This window comes from Nothobranchius furzeri, chromosome 12, assembly GCF_043380555.1.
Source record: "Nothobranchius furzeri strain GRZ-AD chromosome 12, NfurGRZ-RIMD1, whole genome shotgun sequence".
Taxonomy (NCBI): Eukaryota; Metazoa; Chordata; class Actinopteri; order Cyprinodontiformes; family Nothobranchiidae; genus Nothobranchius; species Nothobranchius furzeri.
The window spans coordinates 4,667,512-4,683,683 of record NC_091752.1 but is presented as its reverse complement, the minus strand read 5'-3'; the positions used below and the strand labels follow the sequence as shown (position 1 = coordinate 4,683,683).

The 16,172-nt window shown below is 42.1% G+C and overlaps 1 protein-coding gene across 1 annotated transcript in view; it reads left to right on the top strand.

The window, feature by feature from the left end:
• The window catches only part of plpp4 (phospholipid phosphatase 4), a 108,400-nt gene extending 97,618 nt beyond the window's left edge, over nt 1–10,782 (top strand). The window contains exon 7 of the mRNA XM_054749854.2: nt 2,644–10,782. Within this exon, the coding sequence (XP_054605829.1) occupies nt 2,644–2,852 (209 nt within the window). The 3' untranslated portion in view covers nt 2,853–10,782. The remainder of the gene's footprint in view (nt 1–2,643) is intronic.
• The last annotated feature ends 5,390 nt before the right edge of the window (nt 10,783–16,172 follow it).

Here is a 16,172-nt window from a genome sequence, read left to right as displayed (position 1 = left end):
TTTGATGACGGCTCTGTCGTGTGGTATCAATTAGTTTGAGAAAGCCATATGCTCCTGGCAACAAAACCAACAACTTCTATCATCACAACCTGTCTTTATTTGCACCCAAAGCAACACACTCGCTATAGTTACTGAGAAGTCCTTCATTTGTTGAATCTTTGGGTCTTGTTTTGTCTCTCGACTCTTTTCTGCAGACAGTAAATAAGCGGCAGTAGCACAGGCCATTAAATTTGAGGGTGCCAAATCTGCTCCTAGTGTAAACACAAGCTGGGAGCTCCTTTTAGCCCAACTGCTACAGAATGCTTGATGAATATTAGTATTAATACCATCACTTTGTATTTTGGAGATGCTGATAGAGACACTAATGTAATGTATCAAATCAACTTAGTGTCACGTTTTGGGGATGTTTAGGACCCAAATATGCAGCAACCCAGGATGACAGGAGGCTGGAGATGATGCAAAATAAAATCCTTTATTTTTTTAAGGATGAACAAAATAAATCCAAAGGCAGCGAGCCTAAAGCCCAAAACTCCAAAGCAGGAGAAACAAAGCTCACCAAGAGCACGAACAAACGCTGACAGAATACAAACACAATGGACCGACAAGACACTGAGACAAGACAGGGATTAAATACACAGGGAGGATGAGAGGGAGATGAGCTGCAGGTGTGTGGGGTGTGGGAGGAAGACCAGGTGAAGGCAATGACTAAATCAGGGAGGAGGAAGAAAACACTGGTGGGAAAAACACACTAAATACTGAAAGGCTGTAACAAAGGAAAATGACCTAAGAGAAAAACAAAAGACCAGAAAGCATGAACCATGACTAATATACTAGGGGGAAGCTGACACTAAAGGAAAACACCATAGAAAGAAACAACAGGGGCGTAGCTAAGAGGGGGCCAAGAGAGCACAGGACTTGGGAAAGGGATGTCTGAGGGGGGAAACCTAGAGGGCAAATGGGGAACACCAGGAGACACATGAGGAAGATGCAGACATGACACATGAGGGCGCTAGAAGACACAAAAGGAGCACCAAGAGAGGATGGAGAAACACCAGGAGACACATGAAGGAAGGGGCAGACGCAGACCATGACACTTAGTGTGTTAAACTCAAGCGGCAGGACTCAGACCATGAGCTCATTCACTTCAGGGAGGTTGAAACTATTTCTGTATTGCTTTTCATTTCTTTCAAAAGAAGTAAACAAAAGCAGAATAGCATTTTAGTACTGTAAAATTACCACTTTACCATCTGGCAGGACTATTTTACTCTATATATCGGGTGAGGGGAATGGATAGGAATCAGACTTTAATTCTGGCTAGTTCAGAATCCCTTTGTTATAATTTTATGAAAGGTTTTGTGCTTCAATATTTGGACGTTTAACACATTTCCTCAGAAATTCAGTTTCATATCTTGACCATTTAATCTTACGTAGGCTGTTTAGCTGATTTGACCCGAATAAGTGGTAGGTTGTGCTCCAGTTTCACCTCACGCAGAAGATGTGTAGTCGTTGTCTAACGTCTGCAAAGCTCAATACGCTGCGAATAGCTTCCGTTATAAACACAGGGCACATGGCATGTCTCTGATGCATCCCAAAATATTAGCGTCCATGTGCTTCTGAAATGCTCCAGCAGGGAAGAGATGCGCCACTAAGGTTTATTATGTTAAGAGCCGCTTACGCATCAGGGGAACGTCCAGGTGAGATGTGTTTCCATGATCAAATGAAGTTGTTTTCCTTTGTAAGAGTAAATTTTGATCAGCTCTGATTTGGACAATGAACAACGTGATGTACTCACCGCTGCAGATGTCAGTCTACAGGGCCACCATCCACTGTTGCACAAATACATCATTTTTCTAAAAGAAACGACTAAAGTTTCTCTATCTGCTCTTGACTTAAAGAAAAGCCCAAGTCTCACCAGTGCAAAGCCACTTCAAACGAGCCGTCGCCATCTTTGTTGCTCCGCTCAGTTGCAGTAACATCCCACCCACCAAACCAATAGAGCACTGTCACTGGCCCACTAAACCGATAGAGAGCTCTGATTGGCAAGACACAAAACTGCTCAGGCCAAAGGTAGACCTGCTGAGGCTACAGTGGGGCGTGGCTAGACCAACCTGCAGAGGAACATCACTTTGCTTCTGCTACGGCTCGTCTAGATTTCTAGGCTAAGAGAATTCTGGTACAACTGCAGATCTGAGCTCAACTTTGAATCAGATCCCAAACAGATACCTGAAATTTTCTGGAAATGTGCATAAACCAAACCAGGAACCTTTCCATAAAATTATGCTAAACGGTTTTTAGCTAACTCCCGTTAATAACTTTATTTTACTAATATTTTATTGCTAAAAGTCATTCTGCTAATGCTTCATATCTCAAAGAAGAGCAGCTGAGATGCAGAACCCTTAAAAGTAGCAGAGCTAGCCTTTCCCAGAGGGAAAACAAGCTCGGCTGAACAGATTTATTGCCTTCTATGTTACTTTTATCAACCTCTAAACGAGGCGAGTATGATGAATGCTCACTGAAACACTACAGCACAAACAGCAATGCCTAATTAGCCAGGCTTATTCCAGGAGAGTAGGTGTTATTTATCTTCCATGGATTGGCCAAAAATGGCCATTCCTTAAAATGTGTGTTTCTGTGACTTTTCAGACGCCTTTGTTGGAGGAGTGATCGGGTTGCTGTTCGCCTACATCTGCTACCGCCAGCACTACCCCCCCTTCCTGCACACGGACTGCCACCTGCCTTACGCCAGCCTGCCCACTGCCTCCACAACGCCCCCGCCTCCTCAGGACGACCCACTGCCCACCGACAACGCCACCACCCTTCCTATGGAGGGCTTGACTAAGGGGTCGGTATGACTAGCGGCCTCCATCGAGACGAGCCTCAACACTGTCACTAAACCACCAAGCCCGCCTCCCTATTCCTAGTGAATGACTGATTCTTAAAAACATTCCAGTGGACAGCTCAGCCATTTTCAGTCTACAACTCTACGTCTCGGTGACACCAACATTCAGTTGTATTTTTTCATTTCCTTTTTTTTTAAAGTCTGTTTCCTAAACAGCAGTCATTAAGGTCTGTTTACAGATGTAGTTGATACGGAGTATCTCTGCTGAGAATGAAGGGAAAACCCGGCGAAACATTGTCCCTTAACCTGTGAGGCAGGATGACAAACGTTGGTCTTTTCCACTGAAAACTTTTGCCTAATGAAAGGTGTGGTTATCGAGTTGATTTGTGCTTCAGCTAAATTATTTAGAAACAAACAGCTGGAGGGGCTGGAGAGAGAAAACCCATAAAATGTCACAGCAATTAAGCTCCCAAAAGAAATCCAAATTATTGGAATACTTTTTATGTCACAACAAATGATGGTTTCTTATCTCAACTGGTGGCAGAAACTAGACCGCAGTCTGTTAAATGGACGTGTCTGCCATTTTGAAATGTGGTTTTGGGTAAAAAAGTAAAAGGTTGATAATCAGGAGAAATAACTTTGATCTCCTATAGGACTGATGAACAGGGTTAGGGTAATCCAAACGCTAGAACCAAAATGTGTTTCTGCTGTATCAAATCCAATCCAATCCAATTTTATTTATAAAGCGCATTCACAAGGCATTACAACCAAACAAGGCGCTGTACACTAAAAATGTTGGTTAATTAAACTGGCGTTATACAAACATGTCGAACACAGATAAAAGATAAAAAGGAAATACAACAAAATTCCCAAAAATAACAGCTAAAAATCAATAAGACACAGGGTGAATAAAAAATTAGAAAAACATTTTAAAAAAGAACCTCAATAGTACGGAAGTCGATAATTGTGGAGTCCATTTTTAAACAGTGCAGATGTGAGTGAGGTTCATAATTATGTGGTATAAGCTAGGTTGAAGTAGTGAGTTTTCAGGCATGATTTAAAAATGCTAGCTGTTGGTGCTAGCCTCACTCTCCTAATTTATCAGCATTTTTACTGACACTGTTTATCCATTTCACATTACGTGGTTATTTTGGTAAAAGCGTTGGGTACGTACTGCAGGATTCGCCTGAAGTGCTGCATTTTTCTAGTGGTGGTGATGTTGACACTTACTGGACAACAACTGTGCTACAGCAGTCATGTAAAGGTTGATAATACATTGTGCAATCAGCTGATTGTTTATGGGCATTGCAGGTAAATCACATTAATTCACCATTATCTGACTAACTGTAGTAAAACCTACAGAACAGGCAGCTGAAAACTATTTGAGTTGCTAAAGAGTCTGGGGCTAGTGTAACGTACCAAGATGCTCCTGTTCTAAACAAAGATGGCCGTGTCTTCAGTCCCACTCGTTTCTGATAGAAATATAACCAAGGTGTTCTAAGATGCAGGTGATTTGACTTGAAGGAGAAGCAGACGCTTTGTTCCAAACCGTTTTTCGCTAAACAAAAGGTAGAATTGGGGCAGCAGTAGCTCAACAGGTTGAGCGGGTTGTCCAGTAATCGGAAGGTTGCAGGTTCGATCCCGGCTCTGGACAGAGAATTCTGCTGTTGTGTCCTTGGGCAAGACACTTAACCCACCTTGCCTGCTGGTGGTGGTTGGAGGGACCGGTGGCGCCTGTCAGTGTGCCCCAGGGCAGCTGTGGCTACATCGTAGCTCATCATCATCTGTGTGTGAATCTGTGTGTGAATGGATGAATGATGATGTAGTGTAAAGCACTTTGGAGCCTCTGTTGCAATTCAAACGGATCAAAACGACGCCATGTTAATCCACCCATAGGCAAAAGTACACTGTGAATACATGACACCACTCTTAATTTCAAATAAAAAGAATACATGAATTTTATACTTTTCGCAAAACAAGATGAATTTCAGAGAAAACCCATTAAGCTACAATGGCAAATCAAGCTAACTTAATACATTTTTTTCATGCCCCTAAACAACGTTCTGTAAGGGAAAGAGGTTCTTACATTTTATTTAACGAGCCGTAAGGCGTGGGATTCCATAGTAAATATGAAATCCACCTTACAGATTGAGGGTTGTTTAAACCAGAAGATCGGATCACAGATTATGTAACCGTTATGTATTCACTCAGAGACACAGAATAGAGAGAGCCAAGTTTAAAATTACTAACAATTAAACTAGGCTGATTTCAGAACTAAGTGTATAGTGTAACTAAAAATGGATGAGGCGGTGAATGGTTGACGTGTCGAGTAAATCAAAACCAGCAAATCCGAAGAAGCGATTAGTTCTGACGGGAACTGAAGATGTTGTTTTGAAATAAGCTTGGATTAGTTTCAGAAACTGCATGAGACACCATCAAGTCGCGTCTACCTGCCTTGTGGAAGTCCTCGGGAGATCAGGAATGCCGAGGCCCTATCAGACCCTCTCTGGAAACCGAGCTGGTAGAAGAAGCCGCGGCTCTGACCAGACCCGTCCTGAGTTACCTCCGGCACACTTTTATTGGCATCTGTTCAGACCCAGCCTGGGTCGGTGGAGCTTTTATTCTGAAAGGAGCTGTTGTTGCCTCTGGTTGTTATAGCGACTGGATTTTCAGCTTGTCGTGGTTCTTTCGGTTGAAGAGTTAAAGGTCGGATTGGCCACTCCGACGCTTGCTCTGGAACACTTTGAACTGGCGTTAGAGCGGACGTGGCGTAGTTTTATACCTCGGATGTTATGGTTTATTGTCAAATGAAAATTACCAAACACCTGCAGAAGCACGCCTCCGTCAGATCTGTAAAATTCTGATTGGATCAGTGAAAGAATGTATCATGTCTTTTTAACACTATGTGAAATGAGTCCTGTTGGAATCCTTAAAGTGAAAGTACTTCATTTCTAAGATCATAATAAAGTAATTAATATTTTAATTTCACAGGTTGGTCACATGTTATTATTGACTAACACTTTGATGGATTGGCTTTATTAAAATAGAGTTCTTTGATTAATTAAAAGAAAAGAGTTCATTCTTCGCTCTTCTGTCTTCATTGCTGGAACGTAAACAGTTTAGAAGCGAATGCATGACCTTGAGGCTGCTTCATGCACTCTGGGACTGTGTCAGAAGGAAACAGCTGTTAGAGGGTAGAAATGGCTCCTTCATCACGTTACAGTTCTAACATAGTACATCTATAGGTATATTGTGGAGAAAAGAAAGAAAAAAGTGTTTCTCTTGCATTTGTCTAAAAAATTCAGCCAATAACACGACTCGGTCCAAAACCAACGACTGAACTACCTGGTTGTCGGTCTCGCTGAACCGCTGTACATCTATATTTACCTGCGTCCACCACTCAATACACACACGTATTTAGCACCAGAACACCAGTGGTGTGAGAGGTTCTCCACTCAATTATATCAGAGAAGGAGAAACAGCCGGCTGCTGCCACTTCAACTTTAGGACAAACAAGAGCCCCAAAAAGAAAAACTTAGACTTAGAAAACAGCGACTGGTGTTTAGCATCCCCTCGATCCCTCTGGCAATGCATGTTCCTGTACCGTTGGGACGTGGCCTAGGGATGATATCTGATGGGAGTGGTGAGAGATCGGTGTTTGTGTTTAAAATCTAGCTTGTTCTGCAGATTTGGTAAAGCAGCTTTAAATCAGGACATTTGGATTTCACTATGGATAACCCTAACCCTATCAGCTCACTAGTCTAGTCCTGTTGTAACAGCCAGCTCCTCTAAGGTGGTTCAATGGGCAAACCAAATCCCATCTCAAAAATATCACATCAATGTTTGGACTTTATTTAATAATCTTTTACATTGTTGTTTATTTCACAACACACAAATGTTCTAGCAGAAATATTATAACACTGGGATTGTCCCAGGCTGCATGGGAGACAGCTGCAGCTGTTTGTGTAGAAAATGACCATAAAACCTTTTTAAAACTGTATAATGCTAAATTTTCATCTGCACTTTAAAAAGCTGCTGCAGTAAGTAACATCCATGCCTTCTGTTATTTATTTTTGACCTTTTTATTGCAAACATTAGGCATAGAAGCTTTGCCTTGTCGGAGAAGCAGTGGTCCATGTCAGAGCCACTGTTCAATATTCTGTCTGGTTCCATTTTCCTGGACTTGCCCGACCTGCTCATGCCTCCATTCATGTCTCCCTCTCTTTGTCCCATCCTGTCAAAAACACAATTGTATTTTTCACCAGCGTGGCTTTTAACGCATGTTCAGAGGTTGCATGGGGACATGGACTCTCAATGAGTGCAATCAATTACCAGCAGGTGGGAGTGGGTTTGCAGAAGAGAGTCTCGACAGGCACAAGCTCCAATCTGATTCAGCATTAATCCTCATTAAGTGAGGTCAGCCCGTGCTGCTTATGAGAACATTAGAGCTGCCCTGTTAAAGTCCCCCAGCTTTGCAAATAGCTTTCAGCTCACTGACCCTCACAAATAGACAATCTAGCATTGAGCCAGAGGCGTTTATCAACCTGGGATGATAGGCTTAATGTATTATTCATCCGTTATACTTACATTATTTATTAATATAAGGACAAAGTGTTCAATGAAGATGACACCAAAGATTTGAAGAGATTTTTTTCTGCCAGGGTTGGAAGCTTTATCAGCAAAGATGGCAGGGAGATTCCTTACTGTGACATTAATGGGAAAGTGTGATTCCAGCCTACCTGAGCTCAGAACACAGCACATGTTGCAGTATCAGTAAGCAGAGCTGTTGTATAGCAATGGTTCGGAAGAGTTTGGTTCATGGCACAATACCGGAAAAGTGTGATGCTTGTTTTCTTTACACACCTTTTGCCACCTTCAAGTCGGCTACAGCTACGTCTCTTCAGCTCTTTTGTAGCTTTTTGCTGTGTAAGTGTGTATATATGTGCGTTTGACAAAGCCCATTCCACAATGATGCAATACAAATTGAGATCTAGCTAAGGAAACAGCTGTCACCAGAAGGCAAAAACTGGACTCTACACCTCAGACTCAGTGAACGGACCTGACGAGACTCTGACCCCCAAATTCCACTACCTCCGCTCCGCTCCGACACGAACGCCGGAGCAAAATCGGTCCCGTTGTAGTCAATCAGAGCAATTCCACTACTGCGGCTGTGCTTCGGCAGTGCGGCGCCGTGCGCCGCCCTCTGTTCCGGCGTCCGGCAAAAATAGAATCGATCCTATTTTCGCCGGACGCCGGAGCACCTCCGCAGTAAATGGACAGAACTCACAACCGCCCAACAGGAAAAGGAGCGGGCACAACTTCCGTTTTTCACAATAAATCGATAAACAAAAGGCATTTTTTGTTTCATATGCACAGGTTTAACAACTTTTAACAACTATCAATGGCGGCTGAAGTTTAAATGCACAAAAGTAAGCCATAAATACAGTTTCTACTATCAAAGTAGTCACACTTTGTTGATCCAAACACTGCTGATCTCTCAACACAAATGATGGGCAGATTAAACAGTTCATGTCGATGCTTCTCCCACACAACGGGTGTTTGGATCTAACTTCCGCGTTTATTGCTCGGACTGTATCGCAAGATCTCGAAAATCCCGCGCATGCTTGTTTGCCCCCCTCAGGTCTCCGCACCGGAGCGGAGCCGTTGTAAAGCGGGTACCAGTAAAAATTGAGTTCGGAAGCGAGCGGCTGCGGAAGGCGGGGGCGGACCGGAGCGGAGCGGAGGTAGTGGAATTTGGGGGTGAGAGGTTGCTTTAACAGCAGGTTCCTCTTGCTGTAATGGCCCAAACTTTAGAGATTGAAACAAGTGCTGGTTTAAAAAAAAGTTTGCTGCTTCTGTGATTTTTAGATTTTTGTCAGATGTTTATGTGGTTTACTGAGCTATGTTGACAAGCTCTACAGAAGTTTAAATGACTTTTATTGACAGTTACGATAAGTCGATATTTGCAGGGCTGGTTCTTTTTCTGAAGTAGACCCTGACATGCTACATGTGCACGATCAACGTCTGGACCAAGTTCTGCTTGACATTTGAGAATTGGCTGGGTTTTTGTTTGTACACCTTCCTTTTGTGGATTTATTTTGTATTGAATTTAAGATCTGAGAAGAGTCCTGTTTGTAGGCCCAAATTCATGAGTTTTCTGCCTCCAGAGCAACCAACTTCTCATTTTAGTCGTTTTCATGCTGTAAAAGACTTGGTACATTACTGAACAGTTCAGTGATGGCTGTTTTAAAAGACAAGTTCACTGAGAAGCCAATTTTTAATAGTTATTTTTTAAATATACATAATATGGTCACTCTGAGTTTGTCTCACAGGCTGAACATGAAAATAGTTTCTTCCCTTTTTTCCTGCTTTAGCGTCTGATGGAAAACAGACGGTGAAACTCTGGGATTAGAAATCCTGACAGATCTACATCACACTGTCACTAACATTCATGGACTCACTCATCTTGACTCATGAAGGAGAAGACTGTTGTTGGTTTAGCGTCAGGGAAACAGCTGAGAATGTCTCGGCTAGTAGCAGTAGAAGCTAATCGTTAGCATTAGTAACTCTATAACACTAAAAATAAAAAAAGACGTTGCAGATTAGTCAGTCAGTGGTAGAGTCATGTTGCTGTTAGCCAATCAGAGGTGAGATGTCCAAGTATCAGTCCTGCTGTTTTCTGTGTCCTTCTATTCTAGCAAACGTCTACTCCCTGAAACATGAACACCAGAGCTTTTTTTCCCCAACGAGAACGACTCAAGGCATTCATTTATTCTAGAGGCCACTGGGAATGTACTGAAAAAAATGGGTGAACTTGGCCTTTAGACCACTCTTTTCCTGAATACCCCAAACAATTAGAAAGTTCAGTTACCAGAGAAAACTACCTTCCCTCAGAACACTAAAGTCCAATCCCTGGAACTTCAGCAGAATATCAGTCCATGTCTGCGGGTTTTTATGCTGTGAAGTGGCTTCTTTGCTGCCCTAATTAACTTCAGACCCCCCCCCTCCCCTGCACTGTGGTGCAGATATGTGCTGCCTTTTCTGAGCGAGCTCTATCCTGGTGTTACTCTGATCCTAAGGCTGGTTCAGTGTTCTGGCATTGCTGGACTTGCAGGACAATTAAACGTTAGGATTGGAATTTTTTAATGAGAAAGACGGCCATTGCATTCGATTGATTATTCTTTATATCATTCTGGAGTCATTCAAAGCTTACATCTTAATAATTCTAACTTTGTTGTCAGTAAAACTTGAGGTTGATCTCTAGGCTTTTGGCCATGTCCGAACGGTCTTTCAGCACGAAGCTGGAGATCTGATAGTAGGTAAGAGGTATCTGCTGGATTTAAAAGCAGGATCAGATTCTGTTCCCTTTTTTTTGCTTAAACTGGCAGTTAGAAGTCTGTGCTTTGCCATGTAGTTTTACTTAAGTGTGTTCGAATCTAAAAATGATCAGATTTTGGTGTATTTTTCCTTGTAATGATTCAGTTTGTTGATTTAAATCCCACTAATCTTGAAACCAATCCATTGTCAGTTTAATTTGGTGCTATAGGAACATTTGTAGCAATATCTGCTGCCTGTTTCAGATGGTGGATGTCTAATTTAGACACGTAAAAATGATCTCGTAAGGAGAGAAACAACAATGTTGGCTCTAAATACGGTAATCTTTATGTTACATCAAATGCAACCAGTGTTTGTTACTGTGTGAAATCTCTTTTAACCACATTTCGTCCATAGCAAAAGGACAAAAGTAATGAAAACATTTTTTAACTTAATGACTTGTGGCTAGATGTCTGAAGAACAAATGAGTGTAAGAATCTTTGTCCATGGCATGCGAGTTCCATTTGTGAGAAAATACTTTTCTATGAATAAGCATGCTGGGCCTTGAGAACTCTGAGCTGTGCTTTGCTGTTTGTATACTTTGTGTACAATAAAATACTTCAGTTGTGTGAACTTTATCCATGATGTGGAATAGGGGTTATATTGTGTAATAAGAAAATATATTACTGGTAACTTTGAGGAGATTTACCATAAATCTCCGGACAGAGAATTCTGCTGTTGTGTCCTTGGACAAGACACTCAATCCACCTTGCCTGCCGGTGGTGGTCGGAGGGACCGGTGGCGCCTGTGCTCGGCAGCCTCACCTCTGTCAGTGTGCCCCAGGGCAGCTGTGGCTACATTGTAGCTCACCACCATCAGTGTGTGAATGTGTGTGTGTGAATGGATGAATGATACACTGTAGTGTAAAGCGCTTTGGAGTCCTTACTCTGAGAGGCACTAAACAAGTGCGGGTCATTCATTTAAGCTATATTGTCATGATCCTGTTCCTGCCAAAGACCTGTTGCCACAGCAACCACTGCCGCACCTCATCAGCTCCATTCATTCCACCTGTTCCGTCATCAACCTTATTCACCACACCTGCTCCTCCTGCTATTTAATATCCACTCAGCCACCCAGCCATTGCCAGATTATCGAACGTTCTCCTAGTAGATACTCCAGCATTCTCTTACCTTGTCTCCTGATCCCGACTCTGCTCCGTCCCTGACCTTGATTATTGGATTATCCTGTTGGCTCCGACTCTCCTCCGTCTCCGATTCTTGGATTACCTTGTCTGCACCGCTGCCTTTCTGATCCTCTGGCTCCGACTCTGCTCCGTCCCCGACTTCGCTTCCTGGATCTCCCTTGTGGATTATTCTCTGTTTCAGATCTCCCGGTAACGACCTCCTGCCTCTTGACATTGCCTTCGCCTCTCTCCTTTTAATAAACTTGTTTAACTGTCATTCTGTGTTGGGTGTTTTTACGGATCAGCCAGTCAGCTCGTTACATATATACATACTATATATTTACATATGTCGGAAGGTTTGTCTGGCTGCATACAGTGGTGTGGAAAAACTCTTTGCCCCCTTCCTGAATTCTTATTCTTTTGCATGTTTGTCACACAAAATGTTTCTGATCATCAAACACATTTAACCGTTAGTCAAAGATAACACAAGTAAACACAAAATGCAGTTTTGAAATGATGGTTTTTGTTATTTAGGGAGAGAACAAACTCCAAACCTACATTGCCCTGTGTGAAAAAGTGATTGCCCCTCTTGTTAAAAAAGAACCCAACTGTGGTGTTTCACACCTGAGTTTAATTTCTGTAGCCACCCCCAAGCCTGATTTCTGCCACACCTGTTTCAATCAAGAAATCACTTAAATATGAGCTGCCTGACACAGAGAAGTAGACCAAAAGCACCTCAAAAGCTAGACATCATGCCAAGATCCAAAGAGATTCAAGAATGAGAACAAAAGTAACTGAGATCTATCGGTTTGGTAAAGGTTATAAAGCCGTTTCTAAAGCTTTGGGACTCCAGCGAACCACAGTGAGAGCCATTATCCACAAATGGCAACAACATGGAACAGTGGTGAACCTTCCCAGGAGTGGTCGGCCGACCAAAATTACCCCAAGAGCGCAGAGACAACTCATCCGAGAGGTCACAAAAGGTCCCAGGACAACTTCTAAAGAACTGCAGGCCTCGATTGTCTCAGTTAAGGTCAGTATTCACGACTCCACCACAAGAAAGAGACTGGGCAAAAATGGCCTGCATGGCAGATTTCCAAGATGCAAACCACTGTTAAGCAAAAGGAACATTAGGGCTCGTCTCAGTTTAGCGAAGAAACATCTCAATGATTGCCAAGACTTTTGGGAAAATACCTCGTGGACTGATGAGACAAAAGTTGAACTTTTTGGAAGGCAAATGTCCCGTTGCATCTGGCGTAGAAGTAACACAGCATTTCAGACAGAGAGCATCATACAACAGTAAAATATGGTGGTGGTAGTGTGATGGTCTGGGGTTGTTTTGCTGCTTCAGGAACTGGAAGGCTTGCTGTGATAACTGGAACCATGAATTCTACTGTCTACCAAAACATCCTGAAGGAGAATGTCCGGCCATCTGTTGGTCAACTAAAGCTGAAGCCATCTTGGGTGCTGCAGCAGGACAATGACCCAAAACACACCAGCAAATCCACCTCTGAATGGCTGAAGAACAACAAAATGAAGACTTTGGAGTGGCCTAGTCAAAGTCCTGACCTGAATCCTATTGAGATGCTATGGCATGACCTTAAAAAGGCGGTTCATGTTGGAAAACCCTCAAATAAAGCTGAATTACAACAATTCTGCAAAGATGAGCGGGCCAAAATTCCTCCAGAGCGCTGTAAAAGACTCGTAGCAAGTTATCGCAAACGCTTGATTGCAGTAATTGCTGCTAAGGGAGGCCCAACCAGTTATTAGGTTCAGGGGGCAATTACTTTTTCACACAGGGCAATGTAGGTTTGGAGTTTGTTCTCTCCCTAAATAATAAAAACCATCATTTCCAAACTGCATTTTTGTGTTTACTTGTGTTATCTTTGACTAATGGTTAAATGTGTTTGATCAGAAACATTTTGTGTGACAAACATGCAAAAGAATAAGAAATCAGGAAGGGGGCAAATAGTTCACACCACTGTATTTTTGTCTGTGAGAATGAACACAATAAGCAAAAAAGCTGAACTGTGCGAGTGAGCAGTTTATAGCACAAAAGCACAAGAACCACATAGTGAGATAGGAAATAATATGAACAGTAACTAAACATTAAATGCTCTAAATACGGGGGCCTTGTCTGTATTTATCGGGGCTAGAGGAGGTCCTTGCCCAGGGCGCCATTCACTCTGGAGCCACCACTGGGTGGAGAATGGGTTTGTTTCTGACAGAACTTCAGAACAGCTTTATTGGAGTTGAACACATGACAGAGGAAAAAGATCGAGCTTTGAGCACATTTTCTTATAAATGTACAAATTACTGAGCTTAGACTCATTCAAGACACTTGAATGAGTTTATGCTTTAGTAATTTGCCTTCAGGTTGCACTGATGGAGCTTAAAGTGTGTGTGTGTGTGTGTGTGTGTGGTGTGTGGTGTGTGTGTCCCATAATATGACAAGTTTTATTTTTCTGTAACGCACACTTATCTTTCAAAAGCACGTTAATGCTGCTCATTGTTTACAGAAGTTGGACTAGACTTCTGTAACAACCAGGGCTGGAGGACCCGTGAAAGCACCAGACACAGTAAGACACTTTAAAGTTTTTATTTGAGAACACACAGGGGAGTGTTACCAGTCTGTAGGAAGCGCAGAAGCAGAAGGCTTGGTCAGGAGGGGAAATCCAGAGGCAGAGTCCATGTAACAGATCCAAGGTCAGGAGTCCAGAAGATCAGAAACTGTGAGATAATCCAGTCAGGGAGCAGGCAGGTGGCAAGGTCGAGGTTCAGAAGCAAGGTCAGGAACTTGAGGCAGGGTTTTAGAATGCTGGAGAATCTACTAGCAAATGCTTTAAAAATCTGGCACTGGCTTGGTGTTTTTCCTGATGTTATATAGAGGTGGTTGCAGGTGGAGCTGATGAGTTAATGTGAGACAGGTGGTTTGAATCAGGTAGATGATGAGCTGGTTGTGGTTGCTGGGGAAACCAGGCCTGGCTGGAGCGGTGGCATGACAGACTTCTGCCCACAGTATCTCCAATGTTTATCGCGCACGGTGGAATATCAACAAGGCTGAAATGTTTATTTTTTTTTAAAAGGTCTATTTTCACCCCTGTCATTGTATCTGACGTTTATGCTGTCTCTTAAGTCACTTGATGCTGACTCATGCATCATTCAAGCAATATTAAATTCAAAGGATGAGCTGACTTTGTGTCTAACAACAAATTTACAGAAACAACTCATTTTAAATGGTGTGTTCAGACCTTTAGCCACAGATACTTTAGTTAAATGTTTTAAATAATAAACATGAGGTTTGTGCACCAGTTCACTGATTTGCATTGGGATGTGTGCCGAATCACGGCATAAGCTGTATCAGCATAGTGGACATCTAAAAGCCAAACACATGAAAGAAATGTTTATAAAAACACTGTCTAAAACAGAAAAGTTATTTTTGAAAGGAGTGACTTAAACGATTGAAAAGATATCCATCAAAGAGCAGCACCACAAACCCGAATAACCTCGGTGAATGTTGATGAATAAGCACGTCAAGACGGGAGAACTTTTCTCACAGAAACAGAGAAATCACCAACTTGGTGCAAAAGCGCTATTTTATGTGATGACGTAGAGTTTTGTGTAGACTTGGTGAACTGAATGGTAGCAAATAAATTCACTTTGTGACAGGGTGCCTATGGTACATTCCCAAGTTGTCCGTTATGTGTTGGTGCAATTCTTGCTCATTGGGTTCGTGTGGTTTCTTTCTACAGTGATTCAAAGGTGAAGATGCTTAAACATAACATGTCTTTGAAAAGTGTGATGGACAAGAACTGGGCTGAAAATAAATGACAAATCAGGCTGGTGATCTACGGCTCAAGGACATTTTAGAACATCACAATAACGTCTGACTGAAAGCAAAATACAAATGAAGAGGTTGAACAAGACATTTGACTGTACTGTTATGGCGTGTGACTCATTCCGCTTGATGCATCTGGTCTGAGTCAGTAATAAATGCATTAATTTTAGGCCTGACAACTGCAGCTGTAAATGACTCTTCTGGATTTTTTAAACAAAAACTTTGCTTTACTTCCCCTTAAAGTACTGTCCACCCCTTCTGAATAATAAGACGACACATCAATAACGTTGCTGAAAATATTGTCCCTCTTCAGTGCATTTATGGGCTGCTTCAGTGTTTCTCATTCAGAGCTTAATAAAGTAGAATGGCATTTGGAAAGAGCACAAAGCCTCAAGGCTGTTGGGGATGAGAGAAAAATGAAAAACCCTGTTGAATATAGTTGGCTGAAACTTTGTAGGCAATGAAAGAAGTGACAAAGCATCTAATGGGACTTTTGAGGGCAACTTTTGTAGCAAAAGTCATAAAGCTGTCAATGTAAAAGTACCTTCTAGAGTCCGATTTAAACAGAAACCCCTTAGGCCTTAAGCCACCAAAGGATCACACACATTTCACAGATGTTCAGTATAAAGGAGTTATTTTACATCTAATTAATGGACCATAAGACGTAAGGTTCCATATTAAATATGAAATCAATCTTACGGACTGTTGGGTTATTTTAACCATAAGATTGGAACTTTTTATTGCAGGGATTATGTAACACTTGTATTAACTGAGAGAAAAGAGAAGAGAGAGTAACCTTTAAAACGTTTAAGAAGATTTATTTCTAAAAATTTTTAAAGAATTTTAACAAGACTAACTCTAAACTCTAAATGATGAATGGGTCTGTTGTAATGAGACGTGAGATGAATGGTGTATGTGTGAGTGATGTTGTCATCAGAACTCTCGTATCCGAAGAAGCAAGTCTGAATGATGTTGTGATGTTTTGCTCTTAAGCTATG